Raw genomic sequence first — 20706 nt, 5'->3', positions numbered from 1 at the left:
AGGGTCTTCAGAGATTTTTGGGCTTTGCCAACTTTTACCGCCGATTTATTGCTGGTTTTTCGGATGTCGTTAAACCACTGACTGATTTGACCAGACAAGGCGCTGATGTTGCTAATTGGTCTCCTCATGCTGTAGAGGCCTTTCAGGAGCTTAAGCGCCGTTTTGCCTCTGCCCCTGTGTTGCGTCAGCCTGATGTGAATCTGCCTTTTCAGGTTGAGGTTGACGCTTCGGAGATCGGAGCTGGGGCAGTGTTGTCGCAGAAAGGTTCCGACTGCTCCGTCATTAGGCCTTGTGCCTTCTTTTCTCGCAAATTTTCGCCCGCAGAGCGGAATTATGATGTTGGGAATCGGGAGCTTTTGGCCATGAAGTGGGCGTTTGAGGAGTGGCGCCATTGGCTCGAGGGGGCTAGGCATCAGGTGGTGGTATTGACTGACCACAAAAATTTGATTTATCTTGAGACTGCCAGACGCCTGAATCCTAGACAGGCGCGCTGGTCTTTATTTTTTTCTCGCTTTAATTTTGTGGTGTCATACCTACCGGGTTCTAAGAATGTTAAGGCAGATGCCCTTTCTAGGAGTTTTGACCCGGACTCTCCTGGTAATTCTGAACCCACAGGTATCCTTAGGGAGGGAGTAATTTTGTCGGCCGTTTCTCCTGATCTGCGGCGGTCCTTGCAAGAGTTTCAGGCGGATAGACCGGATCGTTGTCCGCCTGATAGACTGTTTGTTCCGGATGATTGGACCAGCAGAGTCATCTCTGAGGTACATTCTTCTGCATTGGCAGGTCATCCCGGAATTTTTGGTACCAGGGATTTGGTGGCAAGATCCTTCTGGTGGCCTTCCCTGTCACGAGATGTGCGAGTCTTTGTGCAGTCATGTGACGTTTGTGCTCGGGCCAAGTCTTGTAGTTCTCGGGCTAGCGGACTGCTGTTGCCCTTGCCTATTCCTAAGAGGCCTTGGACACACATCTCGATGGATTTTATTTCAGATCTGCCTGTTTCCCAGAAGATGTCTGTCATCTGGGTGGTCTGTGACCGTTTCTCTAAAATGGTCCATTTGGTTCCCCTGCCCAAGTTGCCTTCTTCTTCTGAGTTGGTTCCTCTGTTTTTTCAGAATGTTGTCCGATTGCACGGTATTCCTGAGAATATTGTTTCTGACAGAGGTACCCAATTTGTGTCTAGATTTTGGCGGGCATTCTGTGCTAGGATGGGCATAGATTTGTCTTTTTCATCTGCTTTTCACCCTCAGACTAATGGCCAGACCGAGCGGACTAATCAGACCCTGGAGACATATCTGAGGTGTTTTGTCTCTGCTGACCAGGATGATTGGGTTGCTTTTTTGCCATTGGCAGAGTTCGCCCTCAATAATCGGGCCAGCTCTTCCACCTTGGTGTCCCCGTTTTTCTGTAATTCGGGGTTTCACCCTCGATTTTCCTCCGGTCAGGTGGAATCCTCGGATTGTCCTGGAGTGGATGCGGTGGTGGAGAGATTGCATCACATCTGGGGGCAGGTTATGGACAATTTGAAGTTGTCCCAGGAGAAGACTCAGCGTTTTGCCAACCGTCATCGTCGTGTTGGTTCTCGGCTTTGTGTTGGAGATTTGGTGTGGTTGTCTTCTCGTTTTGTCCCTATGAGGGTCTCTTCTCCTAAGTTTAAACCTCGGTTCATCGGCCCTTATAGAATATTGGAGATTCTTAATCCTGTTTCTTTCCGTTTGGACCTCCCTGCGTCCTTTTCCATTCATAACGTTTTTCATCGGTCGTTATTGCGCAGGTATGAGGTACCTGTTGTACCTTCAGTTGAGCCTCCTGCTCCGGTGTTGGTTGAGGGTGAGTTGGAGTACGTTGTGGAGAAAATTTTGGACTCTCGTGTTTCCAGACGGAGACTCCAGTATCTGGTCAACTGGAAGGGTTACGGCCAGGAGGATAATTCTTGGGTCAATGCATCTGATGTTCATGCTTCTGATCTTGTTCGTGCCTTCCATAGGGCTCATCCTGGTCGCCCTGGTGGATCTGGTGAGGGTTCGGTGCCCCCTCCTTGAGGGGGGGGTACTGTTGTGAATTTGGATTCTGGGCTTCCCCGGTGGCCGCTTGTGGAATTGGACTTGTCATCCTCTTTCCTGTTTCACCTGGTTCCATCAGTAGTGGGTGTCGCTATTTAAGCTCATTTCTCTGGTGGTTTCTTGCCGGTCAACAATGTTATCTGATGCCTCTCAGTGCTTGTTCCTGCTTCTAGACAACTACTAGATAAGTTGGACTTTTGTCCATGTTTTGTTTTGCCTATTTGTTCCAGTTCACAGCTGAAGTTTTGTTACTGTGTCTGGAAAGCTCTCGTTGATCAGGGATTGCTACTCTGGCGTTATGAGTTAATGCCAGAGTTTAAGGTAATCTCTGGATGGTGTTTTGTTAGTGTTTTTCTGCTGACCATGAAAGTATACTATCTGTCTTCTGCTATCTAGTAAGCGGACCTCAAATTTGCTAAGACTATTTTCCTGCTGCGTTTGTTGTTTCATCTGAACTCACCGTCATTATATGTGGGGGGCTACTGTCTTCTTTGGAATATTTCTCTAGAGGTGAGCCAGGTCTTATATTTCCCTCTGCTAGCTATTTAGGTCTTAGGCCAGAGCTGGGCATCTAGCGATAAATAGGAAATGCTACCTGGCTATTTCTAGTTGCGCGGCAGGCTTAGTTCATGGTCAGTTTAGTTCCATCTTCCGAGAGCTTGTCCCTCTATAGGCTTGCTATGATCTCTGCCTGCAGAGATCATGACAGTGTGTCCAAACTTTTGGCTCAGTGTTGTGAATTCTGCTTTTGGGCTCCCTCCGGTGGTTGTAGGTGGTAATGCAGTTGCCCCTGAGTTGCAGTCTTGGTCAGGTGTATCTGCTGATTGCAGTTCTGACTGGGGTATTTAGGCGTGCAGGATTCATTAGTCCTTGCCAGTTGTCAATTGTTTTTGGGAGGTGTAGGACCTCTGCCTGGTTCCTCCTGCCTTTCTGCCAAATCAGCAAAGATAAGTGTCTGGTTTTTTTTTCCTGTGGCACACATGTTGTGTGCTTCACAATTCAGTGCTATTCTTTGCGTTTTCTTGTCCAGCTTAGATTGTGTCAGTGTTTTCTCAGTCTTGCTGGATTCTCTGGAGTGGCAGATATACATTCCATGTCTTTAGTTAGATTGTGGAACTTTTTGTATTATCTGCTGTGGATATTTTTGGAAGGGTTTTAATACTGACCGCGTAGTAATCTGTCCTATCCTTTCCTATTTAGCTAGAGTGGCCTCTTTTGCTAAATCCTGTTTTCTACCTGCGTGTGTCTATTCCTCTCCTACTCACGTCATTATTCGTGGGGGGCTGCCTATCCTTTGGGGGTCTGCTCTGAGGCAAGCTAGCATTCCTATTTCGATCTATAGGGGTATTTAGTCCTCCGGCTGTGTCGAGGTGTCTAGGGTATGTTAGGCACACCCCACGGCTACTTCTAGTTGCGGTGTTAGTTCAGGATTTGCGGTCAGTACAGGTTCCACCGACTCCAGAGAAAGTTTCATGCGGCTCCAAGGTCACCAGATCATAACAGTACAACTGGCCAATAATGAGTTAAATGCATCTCAGAAGAAGGGAAGAAAGGCGTTGAGCCATTTTTTTTCTGCAGTCTGTTTTGGGTTTTTTTCCCTCTTTATTTATGGGTGGCTGAGGAGTCTTGTGCCAGCATGGATGTTCAGGAATTAGCTTCTCGTGTAGACCAGCTTGCTGCTAGGGTACAGGATATTTCTGATTATATTGTTCAGACTCCTGCTTTGGAGCCGAAGATTCCTACTCCTGATTTGTTTTTTGGTGATAGGTCCAAATTTTGGGGTTTTAAAAATAATTATAAACTGTTTTTGCTCTGAGACTGCGATCCTCCGGTGATTCCATTCAGCAGGTTAAAATTGTCATCTCCCTGCTGCGTGGCGATCCACAGGATTGGGCATTTTCCCTGGAATCTGGGAATCCGGCCTTGCTTAATGTAGATTCCTTTTTTCAGGCTTTAGGATTATTATATGATGAACCTAATTCTGTGGATCAAGCGGAGAAAACCTTGTTGGCCCTGTCTCAGGGTCAAGAGGCGGCAGAATTGTATTGTCAGAAATTTAGAAAATGGTCTGTGTTGACTAAATGGAATGATTATGCTTTGGCGGCTATTTTCAGAAAGGGTCTTTCTGAATCCGTTAAAGATGTTATGGTGGGGTTTCCCATGCCTTCCAGTCTGAGTGATTCTATGTCTCTGGCCATTCAGATTGATCGGAGCTTGCGGGAGCGTCAAACTGTGCACGCTGTGGCGTCGTCCTTAGAGCAAAGTCATTATGGCGACGCTTCTCATGTCATTTCAGTCTGCCCTAAGCGGACAAAAAGGATCGCTAGTTCATTTACTATCAGTACTGTACAACCTAAATTTTCTGTTATCGGTGTCCTTGATCTGCTCATTGTCTTCATTTTCTGTCATGGCGTTTGTGGATTCAGGCGCCGCCTTGAACTTAATGGATTTTGAGTTTGCCAGGTTCTGGTTTTCCCTTGCAGCCTTTGCAGAACCCTATTCCTTTAAAGGGGATTGATGCTACACCTTTGGCTAAAAATATGCCTCAGTTTTGGACACAGGTGACCATGCACATGGCGCCAGCCCATCAGGAAGATTGTCGATTTCTGGTGTTGCATAATTTGCATGATGTTATCGTGCTGGGTTTCCCGTGGTTGCAGGTACATAATCCTGTGTTGGATTGGAAGTCTATGTCTGTGACTAGTTGGGGGTGTCAGGGGGTTCATAATGACGTTCCTTTGATGTCAATCTCCTCTTCTTCCTCTTCTGAAATTCCAGAGTTTTTGTCTGATTTTCAGGATGTATTCGATGAGCCCAAGTCCAGTTCCCTTCCACCGCACAGGGACTGTGATTGTGCGATTGACTTGATTCCAGGCAGTAAGTTTCCTAAGGGTCGACTTTTCAGCCTGTCTGTGCCTGAACATACCGCCATGCGGAGTTATGTTAAGGAGTCTTTGGAGAAAGGGCATATTCGGCCATCTTCTTCACCGTTGGGAGCAGGTTTTTTTTTTGTTGCTAAGAAGGATGGCTCCTTGAGACCTTGTATTGATTATCGCCTCTTGAATAAGATCATGGTCAAGTTTCAATACCCTTTACCTTTGCTTTCCGATTTGTTTGCTAGGATTAAGGGGGCTAGTTGGTTTACTAAGATTGACCTTCGGGGGGCATATAATCTTGTTCGTATTAAACAGGGTGATGAATGGAAAACTGCGTTTAATACGCCTGAGGGCCATTTTGAATACCTTGTGATGCCATTCGGGCTCACTAACGCTCCATCTGTTTTTCAATCCTTCATGCATGATATCTTCCAGACTTATATTGATAAATTCTTGATATATTTGGACGATATTTAGATTTTTTCCGATGATTGGAAGTCTCATGTGGAACAGGTCAGGATGGTATTTCAGATCCTTCGTGACAATGCTTTGTTTGTGAAGGGGTCTAAGTGTCTCTTTGGGGTGCAGAAGGTTTCTTTTTTGGGCTTTATTTTTTCTCCCTCATCTATGGAGATGGATCCGGTTAAGGTTCAGGCCATTCATGATTGGATTCAACCCACATCCGTGAAGAGCCTTCAGAAATTTTGGGGTTTTGCAAATGTTTATCGCCGTTTCATTGCTAACTTCTCCAGCGTGGTTAAACCCTTGACTGATTTGACGAAAAAAGGCGCTGATGTGGCGAATTGGTCCTCTGCGGCTGTCTCTGCCTTTCAGGAGCTTAAACGCCGATTTACTTCTGCCCCGGTGTTGCGCCAACCAGATGTTTTCCTTCCGTTTCAGGTTGAGATTGATGCTTCTGAGATTGGGGCAGGGGCCGTTTTGTCTCAGAGGGATTCTGTTGGTTCTTTGATGAAACCGTGTGCCTTCTTCTCCCGCAAGTTTTCGCCTGCTGAACACAATTATGATGTCGGCAATCGGGAGTTGTTGGCTATGAAGTGGGCATTTGAGGAGTGGCGACATTGGCTTGAGGGAGCTAAGCACCGTATTGTGGTCCTGACCGATCATAAGAATTTGATTTACCTTGAGTCTGCCAAACGGCTGAGTCCTAGACAGGCTCGATGGTCCTTGTTTTCTTCCCGTTTTGATTTCGTGGTTTCGTATCTTCCGGGTTCTAAGAATATTAAGGCTGATGCCCTTTCTAGGAGTTTTTTGCCTGATTCTCCTGAGGCTCTTGAACCGGTCGGTATTCTGAAAGAAGGGGTGGTCCTTTCTGCCATTTCCCCTGATTTACGGCGGGTTCTTCAGGAATTTCAGGCTGATAGACCTGACCACTGTCCTGTGGGGAAATTTTGTTCCTGACAGATGGACTAGTAGAGTGATTTCTGAGGTTCACTGTTCTGTGTTGGCTGGTCATCCTGGTATTTTTGGTACCAGAGATTTGGTTGGTAGGTCCTTTTGGTGGCCTTCGTTGTCACGTGATGTGCGTTCTTTTGTGCAGTCCTGTGGGACTTGTGCGCGTGCCAAGCCTTGTTGTTCCCGTGCTAGTGGGTTACTTTTGCCATTGCCGGTCCCTGAGAGGCCCTGGACGCATATTTCTATGGATTTTATTTCTGATCTTCCGGTTTCCCAGAGGATGTCGGTTATCTGGGTTGTTTGTGACCGGTTTTCTAAGATGGTTCATTTGGTGCCTTTGCCTAAATTGCCTTCCTCTTCAGAGTTGGTTCCGTTGTTTTTTCAGCATGTGGTTCGTTTGCATGGTATTCCGGAGAATATTGTGTCCGACAGAGGTTCCCAGTTTTGGCGGGCCTTTTGTACTAGGATGGGCATTGATTTGTCTTTTTCTTCTGCATTTCATCCTCAGACAAATGGCCAGACCAAGCAAACTAATCAGACTTTGGAGACTTATTTGAGATGCTTTGTGTCTGCCGATCAGGATGATTGGGTAGCCTTTTTGCCATTGGCCGAGTTTGCCCTTAATAATCGGGCTAGTTCGGCTACTTTGGTTTTGCCTTTTTTTTGTAATTTTGGTTTTCATCCTCGTTTTTCTTCTGGGCAGGTTGAGCCTTCTGACTGTCCTGGTGTGGATTCTGCGGGTGACAGGTTGCAGCAGATTTGGGCTCATGTGGTGGACAATTTGGTGTTGTCTCAGGAGGAGGCTCAACGTTTTGCTAACCGTCGTCGGTGTGTTGGTTCCCGGCTTTGGGTTGGGGATTTGGTTTGGTTGTCTTCCCGTCATGTTCCTATGAAGGTCTCTTCCCCTAAGTTTAAGCCTCGGTTTATTGGTCCTTATAGGATTTCTGAGATTATTAATCCGGTGTCTTTTCGATTGGCGCTTCCGGCCTCTTTTGCTATCCATAATGTCTTCCATAGATCTTTATTGCGGAAATATGTGGTGCCCGTTGTTCCCTCTGTTGATCCTCCGGCCCCTGTTTTGGTTGATGGGGAGTTGGAGTATGTGGTTGAGAAGATTTTGGATTCTCGTTTTTCGAGGCGGAGGCTTCAGTACCTTGTCAAATGGAAGGGTTATTGCCAGGAGGATAATTCTTGGGTTTTTGCTTCTGATGTCCATGCTGCTGATTTGGTTCATGCTTTTCATCTGGCTCGTCCTGATTGGCCTGGGGGCTCTGATGAGGGTTCGGTGACCCCTCCTCAAGGGGGGGGGTACTGTTGTGAATTCTGCTTTTGGTCTCCCTCCGGTAGTTGTAGGTGGTAATGCAGTTGCCCCTGAGTTGCAGTCTTGGTCAGGTGTATCTGCTGATTGCAGTTCTGACTGGGGTATTTAGGCGTGCAGGATTCATTAGTCCTTGCCAGTTGTCAATTGTTTTTGGGAGGTGTAGGACCTCTGCCTGGTTCCTCCTGCCTTTCTGCCAAATCAGCAAAGATAAGTGCCTGTTTTTTTTTTCCTGTGGCACACATGTTGTGTGCTTCACAATTCAGTGCTATTCTTTGCGTTTTCTTGTCCAGCTTAGATTGTGTCAGTGTTTTCTCAGTCTTGCTGGATTCTCTGGAGTGGCAGATATACATTCCATGTCTTTAGTTAGATTGTGGAACTTTTTGTATTATCTGCTGTGGATATTTTTGGAAGGGTTTTAATACTGACCGCGTAGTAATCTGTCCTATCCTTTCCTATTTAGCTAGAGTGGCCTCTTTTGCTAAATCCTGTTTTCTACCTGCGTGTGTCTATTCCTCTCCTACTCACAGTCATTATTCGTGGGGGCTGCCTATCCTTTGGGGGTCTGCTCTGAGGCAAGCTAGCATTCCTATTTCCATCTATAGGGGTATTTAGTCCTCCGGCTGTGTCGAGGTGTCTAGGGTATGTTAGGCACACCCCACGGCTACTTCTAGTTGCGGTGTTAGTTCAGGATTTGCGGTCAGTACAGGTTCCACCGACTCCAGAGAAAGTTTCATGCGGCTCCAAGGTCACCAGATCATAACAGCTCTGTGCACACGATGCGGATTTTGCTGTGGATCCGCAGCGGATCCGCAGCAGTTTCCCATGAGTTTACAGTACAATGTAAACCTATGGGAAACCGAAAACGCTGTGCCCATGCTGTGGAAAAAAACACGCGGAAACGCAGCGGTTTACATTCCGCAGCATGTCAATTCTTTGTGCGGAATCCGCAGCGGTTTTAAACCTGCTCCATAATAGAAAACCGCAGGTGTAAAACTGCAGTGGAATCCGCACAAAAACTGCGGTAAATCCACAGGAAAAACGCAATGTTTTTGCCCTGCGGATTTATCAAATCCTCTGCGGAAAAATCCGCAGTGGACCATTCTACGTGTGCACATACCCTTATTTTTTTGAGCTGTGTATATACTGTATATATGTGTCAGTGAGACACATAAATCTCTGTGTTCACCATCTCATTAATTACATTTACATTTGACCAGCTTGATTTTCCTGAAATTGCCTGCGCCCCCGACAAGCACTGTACGAAAATTTTGCACGGGCCAATATTTATTAATGAATGTGCAACAACGAGGGGTAGAGTGGGAAACAAATGACCAAAGAGGGGACACTGAACCAGGGGATGACACAAATTTCAAAGTAATGTGGTAACATGCGAAAAATTTATAAAGAAATAGTTGGATGGCAAAATTAATATAGCCAAAGCAATCACCAGCCACATATATATAAATATATATAAATACCACAAATGAGAGGAAAATAATGGTTTAGCAAATTTGTTCACATAGAGAGGTAAATACCAAATATACCTAAATAAAGTGCCAGTGCAGAGACAAAAGTGACCGAAGCAGACACATCATAATCAAAAAGGAGGTAGGCAAAAATATGTGCTGCAGACTTAAATAAGTCCCCAATATGGCCAATTGGTATTTACCTGTTTGTGAGTATAGGAGGGCGCATGTTACCACATTACTTTGTAATTTGCGTCGTCCCCTGTTTCAGTGCTCCCTCTTATGGTATTTTGATTCCCACTCTACCCCACGTTGTTGCACATTCTTTAATAAATATTATACATTCCGCAGCATGTCAATTCTTTGTGCGGAATCCGCAGCGGTTTTACACCTGCTCCATAATAGAAAACCGCAGGTGTAAAACTGCAGTGGAATCCGCACAAAAACCGCGGTAAATCCACAGGAAAAACGCAATGTTTTTGCCCTGCGGATTTATCAAATCCTCTGCGGAAAAATCCGCAGTGGACCATTCTACGTGTGCACATACCCTTATTTTTTTGAGCTGTGTATATACTGTATATATGTCAGTGAGACACATAAATCTCTGTGTTCACCATCTCATTAAATACATTTACATTTGACCAGCTTGATTTTCCTGAAATTGCCTGTGCCCCCGACAAGCACTGTACGAAAATTTTGCACGGGCCAATATTTATTAATGAATGTGCAACAACGAGGGGTAGAGTGGGAAACAAATGACCAAAGAGGGGACACTGAACCAGGGGATGACACAAATTTCAAAGTAATGTGGTAACATGCGAAAAATTTATAAAGAAATAGTTGGATGGCAAAATTAATATAGCCAAAGCAATCACCAGCCGCATATATATAAATATATATAAATACCACAAATGAGAGGAAAATAATGGTTTAGCAAATTTGTTCACATAGAGAGGTAAATACCAAATATACCTAAATAAAGTGCCAGTGCAGAGACAAAAGTGACCGAAGCAGACACATCATAATCAAAAAGGAGGTAGGCAAAAATATGTGCTGCAGACTTAAATAAGTCCCCAATATGGCCAATTGGTATTTACCTGTTTGTGAGTATAGGAGGGCGCATGTTACCACATTACTTTGTAATTTGCGTCGTCCCCTGTTTCAGTGCTCCCTCTTACGGTATTTTGATTCCCACTCTACCCCACGTTGTTGCACATTCTTTAATAAATATTATATAGTAAATCATGGGACACTGTTTCGTTTTTTTCTTTGTTTATTAGCATTTCCAAGAGGTATAGCCGAGAAATAGTAGAACCTAGGGTGCAACCGGTGCTCCAGAAATATTATTTAATGGGGAATGCAATTACGGTACTTACAAAACGGGCATATTAGGAGAACTGATACATTATCTTGAAAGATGATATATCACTTCTTCATTAAAATGTTCAGGAAGGTTTATTAGACCTTCATAAATCGCTCAGCATAAGTAAACAAAAGATAGCCTTTTCTGACTCAATGTTAAAAAACCTAAAGTAAACAGTCCATGTATATAGTATTGTGAGTTCGCCCACTCAGGTCAGTGTTCTTCAGCAAATACACTGGAGGCCTCCACACCTCCAGTCACAGACACTGAATGAGACACTTGGTTTCCATTTTATCTGCCAAACCATGCCCTCGGGGTGGGGATATGTGAGCAGTCATTCCCACCCGTCTCTTTTGACTGCTCATAAAACCTGGCCCAGTGAAGCCCTATTAACTCTCTCAGCACTATACATTCTGGAGCATGCTTTGCCGGGTTTACATCACCGAAGCTACCAACCTCGATGAAACATATCTCCCCTCAAGGACCTGAGGGGAGACCTGTTTTTACGACAATGCACAGCATTGCCAGGCCTTCATTATCAAGTGCAGTGCAGTGATGAAGCTAAAAAGAATACATCCAGCTTCACTTCATTGCTCCACTGGCCATTCCTAAGATGGCGCAGTCAATGGAGGGGATGTCAGTCACATCTATCTATGATTATAGCATCGGAAATGGACTAGTTTAGATTAACTACGTCCACCCAGATTAGTACTTCCTAATTAGCATACAGTGAGCGGTACATTAAAAGTTATTTTAGCACAGAAGTGAATATTTGCTTCGGACATGTAGGAATAGAGCTATTTGGGGGGCCTAAATAAGGGGTCCGATTCCTAAAATGTCCTTTCTTAATATCTGTAATTAATTACATCCAAAGTACTTGTAATTAGCTTTATTATAGACTCCTTTCAAACAAATTTTAAGAGGAAATTAAGTAAAATAATATTAGGGATTAGCAGGATAGGGAGAAATTCTGTATTTTTCTGTATTTTGTAACAAAGCTAATTACAACACTGCTTATGGTGTAAAAATAGATATCTAGAAGGTCATTTTAGGTATCAGGCCATCACTTTAAAGAACTTGGCAGCTTCCCTTTCATATTAGATGGCAAGTTATATCCAGAAAACACTACTTATGCTTATGATTTGCATCTATTCATCAAAAAAGTTTGATTTTGACTAAACAAACTTATACAATGTATGTTATTAGTCACACTTTGACCTAAAGAGTGAATAAATAAGCTAAAGAGATTGCCTGGCCTTATACTCTGTTACTGCAGATTTGTGTATCTCCACATCACCCGCATTGTCTGAAGCGGGCGATCATATGACCGCAAGTATGCGATTTGTATACTTCCAGCCACATTCCAACTAGACATGTCCTGCTTCGCTCAGTTCACTTGCATTGAGTGAAGCTGCTCACGACTAGTTGGCATGTGCCCGCATTTATGCAAATCATTTACTTGCATTCATGCACCTGACGCTCCCGGTATTGAAGAATCCTCACAGTGCGCAATATGAAGATTCACAGGTTAAAGTGACTGCAGACTTGTAATTTAAGGCTCAACAACTCCTTTAACAAATCTTCAAGCACAATCTTCTTGCGTTAGATAAGGTCTAGTTTACTGGTTCACTGCTCTGTAGATAATAAGAAAATATTTTAATAATGCTACATATAACTCATAGACTGAAATAAACATTTATAGTGACTGTAAACGTAATCTTGACTGGTAATATTGCAATTAAGACAGACCTCCTGCTGATGGCAGGACAAACACCTGAGGTCTTCTTGACCTGAAGGAGAATGGGAAAAAAAATCACAGGGCTGAAGATAAATAAGTCAAGGATTCTATAGGAACTAAAGTTCAATTCAAATGAAAAAAAAATGTAGATATGGTTAAAAAGAACACAATTTCCTCCTGTTTTAGTGTGAATTTGCAAAATCAAAAATTTAAATGTTAAAAAAAAATGTTTACGTTACTTCTAATAAAACAAAAAAAAAAAGAGGAAAATTGTCTTTTCCAAAGGATTCAAGTTTTAAAATGGCTTGTATACTACCGGACTACACCATTTGAAAGTACGCAGTGTACCTTCTCTCTGCTTTTGTGCGATATGTTCCCTGGTGATTTTGCAGTCTATCATTAGCCACTGATGGGCTGCAACCTTCACAGTTCAGCACACTACTCTGTAAAGTGTAATGTGGCCAGATTTTACTTTTTAATTTACCATAATTTCAGACTGAGTGGCTTTTTCAAGAGTCAAGTTAACAATGAACCAGAGCCAGCATGGTTTTGAAGCAAACAAGTCATGCCAGACTAATCTAATTTCTTTCTATGATGGAATCACTGACTGGGTGGATAAGGGAAATGCGATAGATATACTATATCTCAACTTCAGCAAAGCATTTGGTAAAGTTTCTCATACTATCCTTATTGAAAAAATTACCAAGTATGGGATTAACAAGGCTACGTTTAGGTGGATTCAGTGATCGTACTCAAAGAGTGGTAATAAATGGTTGCACATCCAATTGGAAGAGTTTTTCAAGTGGGGTACCACATGGCTCTATCCTGGCCCCAGTGTTGTTTAACATTTTTATAAATGAAGTAGATAAAGTTACTGAAGATAAACTGATCAAATTTGCAAACAGTGCAAAGCTATGAGGGATAGCTAAAGGTACCATCACATTTAGCGATGCTGCAGCGATCTAGACAACGATCCCGATCGCTGCAGCGTCGCTGTGTGGTCGCTGGAGAGCTGTCACACAGACAGCTCTCCAGCGACCAACTATGAGAAGTCCCCTGGTAGCCAGGGTAAACATCGGGTTACTAAGCGCAGGGCCGTGCTTAGTAACCCGATGTTTACCCTGGTTACCAGCGTAAACGTAAAAAAAACAAACACTACATACTTACATTTCAGTGTCTGTCCCCCGGCGTTCTGCTTCCTTGCACTGTCAGCGCCGGCCAGCCGTAAAGCAGAGCGGTGACGTCACCGCTGTGCTTTACGGCCAGCCGGCGCTCACAGCCAGTGCAGGAAAGCACAGCGCCGGGGGACAGACACCGGAATGTAAGTATGTACTGTTTGTTTGTTTTTTACGTTTACGCTGGTAACCAGGGTAAACATCGGGTTACTAAGCGCGGCCCTGCGCTTAGTAACCCGATGTTTACCCTGGTTACCAGTGAAGACATCGCTGGATCGGCGTCACACACGCCGACTCAGCGATGTCTGCGGGAGTCCAGCGATGAAATAAAGTTCTGGACTTTCTGCTCCGACCAACGATGGCACAGCAGGATCCTGATCACTGCTGCCTGTCAAACTGAACGATATCGCTATCCAGGACGCTGCAACGTCACGGATCGCTAGCGATATCGTTCTGTGTGAAGGTACCTTAACACTAGAGAAGACCGAGAAAGGATTCAGAAGGATCTAGATAATCTTGAACAATGACAGCGACTAATAGAATGTTATTTAACAGGAAGAAATGCAAGATTCTACACTTGGGGGAAAAAAAATTGAAAATAACATCTACAGAATGGGAGGAAGAGAACTAAGCAACAGCACGTATGAAAAAGACTTGGTATACTAACAGATCAGACTCCACATGAGTCAAGAGTATAATGCAGCAGCAAAAAAGGAAAACACAGTTCTAGAATGTATTAAGAGAAGTATAGAGTCTAGATTACGTGAAGTATTTATCCCCCTCTACTCCTCCTTGGTCAGGCCTCATCTGGAATACTGTGTCCAGTTCTGGGCACCACATTTAAAAAAAAAAGACATTGAAAAATAGGAGCAAGTTCAGAGAAGATCTACCAGGATGGTGAGCGGAATGCGAACTAGGTCCCACGAGGAACGGTTAAACGATCTGTGAATGTTTATCCTGAAAAAAAGAAGGCTAAGAGGAGACTTAATAACTGTCTACAAATATCTGAAGGGCTGTCACAGTGTAGAGGGATCATCCTTATTCTCATTTGCACATAGAAATAGAAGAAGCAATGGAATGAAACTGAAAGAGAGAAGATACATCTTAGATATCAGAAATACATTTTTGACAGTGATGGTAATTACTAATGAGCGATTATATTCATTGCTCTGGTTTTCCCGAGCACGCTTGGGTGGTCTCCGAGTATTTATGACTGCTCGGAGATTTAGTTTTCGTTGCATCAGTTGCATGATTTACAGCTGATAGGCACCTTGAATACATGTGGGGATTCCCTAGCAACCAGGCAACCCCTACATGTCCTCAGACTGGCTAGAAGCCGTAAATCATGCAGCTGCGTCAACAAAAACTAAATCTCCGAGCAGTTACAAATACTCGGAGACCACCCGAGTGTGCTTGGGAAAACCCGAGCAACAAGTACACTCACTCATCACTAATTGTAATCAATGAGTGGAACAGGCTGCCACGAGAGGTGGTGAGTTATTTTTCAATGGAAGTCTTCAAACAGAGGCTGGACAGACATCTGTCTGAGATGGTTTAGTGAATCCTGCATTGAGCAATGGGTTGGACACTGACCCTGGCCATCCCTTCTCACTCTTCTAACATTCTATATAATTACTCCACTCAGATCACAGAAATTACCATAGTGCTCTCATCAGATCCAGTCACAGAGCTGCGGCAGTGACTGACTACATCTAGCAGTGAGTACAAGTTACTGGACAAAATTACCACCGCAGTGCTGGTGCCCAGAGCTCATTAGTAATTACATAACGGCTCAGCACAGATCACAGTAAATACGTGACATATGGAAATTGTAACCCATTGTAAAATGTTGGGCCACAAGAAAATGGTGCCTAGCTTTCCCCTGTTGTGTCCAGCACATAATCGATACGGCCACAGAATAGGAGATGGGATCAGATGCCAACACTGTCAATATGGCCTGGGACAGCTGAATTTGTGTTGTGCAAGACATGTTGCTCAAGACAGAGTTGATCCTATGAGTCTGTAGTATTCTATTGATACTTACCCACTAGAATATATTTTATACACTGTAGATATAATCTAGGTAAATGAAAGGAAACAACTGAATATATGTATTGATGGATATATACAGCATTGCTAGATTTAACTCCTGTGTTATCAGGTTAGAGGAAATCCCCTCCTTGGCTTTCAAAGTCTTTGTAGACATAGAGACTCAACTTGGCTTACAACTGAAGTGGTTCCTATAGTGAATTGCTACGGGCACTTTCTTGATGTGTAGTAACGCTGATAAATAACCTCAGGTATCTGCTGCAAAAAACTGAAAAATAGAGAACACTCTGCACTGCTGTCCACCTAAGGCCATCAATTGTGCTCATGTGTGGAAACCTGTACTAAGAGATGTATGACACAAAGCTCTGGAGGAACTTGTATGATGGCAGTACGTGCGTGTGAATGTCGACTTATTAGCTTCGGGTATTAACAGAGTCTTGATATGCACAGCTGAGTGTAACATTATGAGATTTATGAGCGATATAGGAATCAGCATGCCCATACTGTATATTCTTGCTCTGGGGCTCTGTAGGTGATCAGATGCAATGGGCCCTAGTTTTAGGAACCCATAGGCTACATTGTGTGGATGCTCACTTATAACCTCTTTATGACTGCACGGTGGTGTGCTCAGGATAAAAATAATTATTTAACTATTCTAATGGACATTTGGTTTTCATATTCTACCTCACGGTGCACCTAAAATATGTATGCCTGACATACTGCAGACATGAACTTTTGCCCATTGCATAAACTCCTGATACTTTCCTTAAGAGCTCACCCATACCAGCATGGTCCTGTAATAGGACACTATCATTATAACAAGTCTATTTGTCAGACTTCTTCCCTCCTACATATTCCATTATGTCCGATCAGTGGTAAAATTGAAAAGTGGAAGGAACTGCAGCAACTCAGCCACAGTTAGAGTAGGTTCACCGAGTTCAGAAAAGTCACCAACGCTCTTGTGACTCCATAATTGCACATTCCGAACCTCTTCTGGTATTATCATCAGCACAAACACTGTGCACATTGAGCTTCATGGCTTGGGTTTCGCAGGCCAGCCTTACATCACCAAGGACAATATAAAGCATCGGAGTAATGTAAATACTGGACTCTTGAGCAGTGGAAACGTGTTCTATGGAGTGATCGATCACATGCCTCATTCTGGCCTCCTAATGGACAAGTCTGCGTTTGGTGAATGCATGGAGAGCATTACCTGCCTGACTGCATTGCGCCAGCTGTAAAATTTGTTGTAGGAGAAATTATGTTATAGTATTGTTTTTCGGAGATTGACCTCAAGAGAAATCTTAAAGCTTCAGCATACCACGACAGCTGTATGCATCCAACTCCGTGGAACAGCTTGGGGAAGGATTTTTTTCTGTTTCAGCATGACTGCCCCAGTGCGCAATGCAAAGTCTATAGACACATGGTTGGGGGAGTTTGGTGTGGAAGAACATGACTGTCCACACAAAGCCTTAATCTCAACCACAATGAGGACCTTTGAGATGAACTAGAATGAAGATCGTGAACCAGGACCTCTCTCATCCAACATCAGTGTCTGCCCTCAAAAAAGCTTTTCGGGATGAATGGGCTGAAGTTCCTGCTGACATCTCCAAAATCTTCAAGGAAGCTTTTCCAGAGGAGTGGAAACAGTTATAGATAAAAATGGGGGACCTTCTCCATAGTAATGCCTATGGATTTAGAAAGGGATGTTAGGTGTAAGTCGCCTGTGTCCAAATACTTAAATAATATAGTGTATGTCCATGAAATGAATGTGCACCATGGGTGGAGGAGGAAGGAGTGAGGGAAACAGGTGCAGGCATTTGGGTCAGGCCTGATATATAACACTACTCTTTGATATCCTCAACTGCATGGCATATAAAGAAGCAAGGGAGGCTTGGTGGAGAAGGCATGTTGTTATCCTGTACGTCACTGGAAGTCAAAAACTACCTTCCTGTCTACACTTGAGGGCTTATAGTGGACTGGTAGTCAAGCTCTTACCATGTGACACAGAAAGGGGTTCAAAATGCATATCTGCAACTAAGATCAGATGAAATAAATTCCGTAGCCAAAATATTGGTGAGTTTGGGTGCTATTTTTCTGTGCTACAATTATTCACGTCCACAAAAGGGTACTTGCCCATTAGGCCTCTTTCACACTTCCATCTTTTTCCTCCCGTCGAAATCCGTCGAGTTTTGAAAAAACAGGATCCTGCAAAATTTTCTGCAGGATCCTGTTTTTTCCCATACACTTGTATTAGCGACGGATTGTGACAGATGACCATCCGTTTCATCCGTCGTGCACTGGATCCGTCGTAAAATAGCGGTCCGTCGTCTTGAAAAAACGTTCAATGAAATGTTTTTTGTCAGTGTCGGAAAAATGTGCAACGATGCATCCTGGGCATATGTCGTTGGCTTTAATGGCAGCCTATGGACGAAGGATGCGTCGTTGCCTGTGAAAAGCAGGAATCCAGCGAAGTATTGCGTTTTTCTATTCTGAGCATGCCTGGAAGGATTTTCTATTGTGAATATATCGTTGCACAGCTGAAAAGTGGTGCACAAGTGAGAGCCCAACCCGTGAATAGTATAAATATATAACTTGGCACTCAACTTTTGTTTAATTTGAAGATTTTTAATGCAGTCCATCAAAAATAAACAACGTTTCGGTCCTCACCAGACCTTCATCAGGAACGTTGCTATGGTGGGAGTAACCACTGTGTACTTGCGAGTACTATAGCGGGTCCGTGACCGTGTATAGAGCCGAAAACTCCCAGGTAAGGCAAAATGTCACCGTATTACTTTATAATGTGTCCAGAGGAACTGACACAACAAGCGGTGGATGCCGCGTTGGAGAGATCGTCACGCCGCCCACTGAATCCTTGGGGCCTTATAGCGTACATCTATACTCCCTAACAGATGGCTGGTGGGAGTGTACCCACTATTACACATGGAGGGAGCGTCTTCACCCAGGCACCAGATCTCTACCAGTTCCTCGGGACACATTATAAAGTAATACGGTGACATTTTGCTTTACCTGGGAGTTTTCGGCTCTATGCACGGTCACGGACCCGCTATAGTACTCGCAAGTACACAGTGGTTATTCCCACCATAGCAACGTTCCTGATGAAGGTCCGGTGAGGACCGAAACGTTGTTTATTTTTGCTGGAAGGATTTTCTAGTCTGGGGACAAACTCTCTCTCTCTCTCGTCCCCGGAACCTTCCTTCTACACTATAAAAATTCAGGCGGTGCATCCACCGAAATACTGGAAACGTTGCATACGTTTTAACACTATTTTCTCAACGTCCATCGCTACGTCTCGGCGGCGCATTAGGACGGGACACTGCCAACGTAAGTGTGAAAGAAGCTTTAGACCCAACAGTGCATTAAGACTTCCGTGATCACTTTATTCATATGTATCTCAGTTTTGCATGTGTATTAACAGTACAACCAAGAATATCAAACACATCCATTATCCTACAATGCCATTTTACTTACGTTGTCACTTAACGTTTGTTTATTTGATTTTTCCCTTGTAGATTCTGAGTCTGTTCTTCAAAAACTTCCCTCCATGTCTCCTGGAACCAAGTGTAGAATCCAGACAACTGGAGGTAGGGTACATGACTAATAATGTACAAATTTATGGTTTATTGAAATGTATTACATAAGCTCATGCTATATTTACTTATTATTTATTATGCTCGCTTATATAACGCCAACATATAGCATAATGCTTTACAAACATTATCACTGCTGTCACTATTGAGGGTCACAATTTAAATTCCGTATCAATATGTCTTTGGAATGTGGGAGGAAACCAGAGATCCCAGAGGAACCAACGCAAACATGGGGTGTACTTACAAAATCTTTGCAGATGTTGTCTTTGGTAGGATTTGAACCCAGAGCGGCAAAGCAAAAGTTCTAACCACTGAGCCACCATGCTGTCAACGATAGGTCCAATACAAACCATTTATTTATCAAGAATGCCTTTGGATGAAGTATGCAGACACTGAAGTCTATTATAGGGCAACTAAACTGGAAAAAAATTAGATACGTTATGGCCTGTTTTTTAATTTGTTTGATCAGTGTTGATGTGGCCACTGAGACTCCCACTGAAAGCTCAAGAAAAATGCACAGCTTATCCTCATACATACACAAAGCAGTCTACTGCTCAGTAGAAAGGCTGGCCATACACATTGTTTTGGCCATATGATGCTTTGGCTGGTCATTGACCGACAACCATCTCAGCTGACTACTCCATAGACACAGGAGCGCTCGCTTGGCTGAGTGCTGCGGTCTTTCTCCCACATGAGAAAGCTGCCTACTGACATGTTGGCAAAATCGGACATGCTCGATAGACATCTCTCCTGACCACCAGTCGGCCGGTGCCTGCATACACGTTATACCTTCTGCCGAACCCTTCGATATTGTCTAATGTGTATGGGGTCCTAAAGTCACTTGGTTGGAATATTGCTCTGCTCAAACTCAAGGATAAACTGATCTCTTCAGGTTTTATCTTTAATCATTAAGCCAAGTTCAGACTGCCATATAGAAAACCAGGCCAGTAGCGTCCGGAAGAGGGGCAGCCTTCTGTTAGGAAAGCATCCCTTCTCCTAGAGAGTTAGGCAGAGAAGTGTGTGATAAATCCGAAATAGTGGTGGGCTGCACTTTCAGTCTATTTATAAATGTTTTTCATTACTTGTGTCATATCTGCTGTGAGGGTAGTGATCATAATACCCATAATGTACCCCTTTGGTAGGGTGAGGGTCCCAATAAGCTGATCCCATGTATATGTGGATCGCCCCCCAAGGGCCGTGGGGTACTCGGTACCAGGTCCTGCGGTTCACAGGGGGATGTCACGGTGGCTGACCCAGTCCATGGCCCTGGGACGTCCGTATAGAAGGGGAAAGGTCTTTAGAGAGATAGAGTTTATGTTCGTGATGCCACCTGTGGTATTCGGTCAGGGTGACCGACGCTGCTTTAAGGGGTCCGCTGGGGTGATGTTATGGCAGCTAGATGGTATACCTTCCCACAGGTGAAGTATGTCCCCAGGGCTTCCCGGTGTATAGATGGTGAATGATGAATGGCGCAGAGAAGAATGAGGACACAAGGTTGCAGTCTCTACCTTTACTGAAGATTCAGCATCCACAGTCCAGGGCACCAGATCACAGGGCAGGCAGAGTCCGGCCGGTTTGGAGGCAAGTGCAGAGTCCCCTTGTCCAGGTGGAAATCAGTAGCCTTCCCTTGCGCT

General features: G+C 44.0%; 1 protein-coding gene across 3 annotated transcripts in view; it reads left to right on the top strand.

The window, feature by feature from the left end:
- GHR (growth hormone receptor) overlaps positions 1 to 20706 on the top strand; it is a 470149-nt gene that overhangs the window by 120381 nt on the left and 329062 nt on the right. For all 3 annotated transcript variants that reach the window (XM_077285624.1, XM_077285641.1, XM_077285649.1), the window contains one exon: positions 18995 to 19066. In XM_077285624.1, coding sequence (XP_077141739.1) covers positions 18995 to 19066 — 72 coding nt within the window. The remainder of the gene's footprint in view (positions 1 to 18994; positions 19067 to 20706) is intronic.

Source organism: Ranitomeya variabilis, chromosome 1, assembly GCF_051348905.1.
Source record: "Ranitomeya variabilis isolate aRanVar5 chromosome 1, aRanVar5.hap1, whole genome shotgun sequence".
NCBI lineage: Eukaryota > Metazoa > Chordata > Amphibia > Anura > Dendrobatidae > Ranitomeya > Ranitomeya variabilis.
The sequence above is the reverse complement of the archived record's forward strand: the minus strand, read 5'-3'. Positions and strand labels throughout refer to the sequence as shown.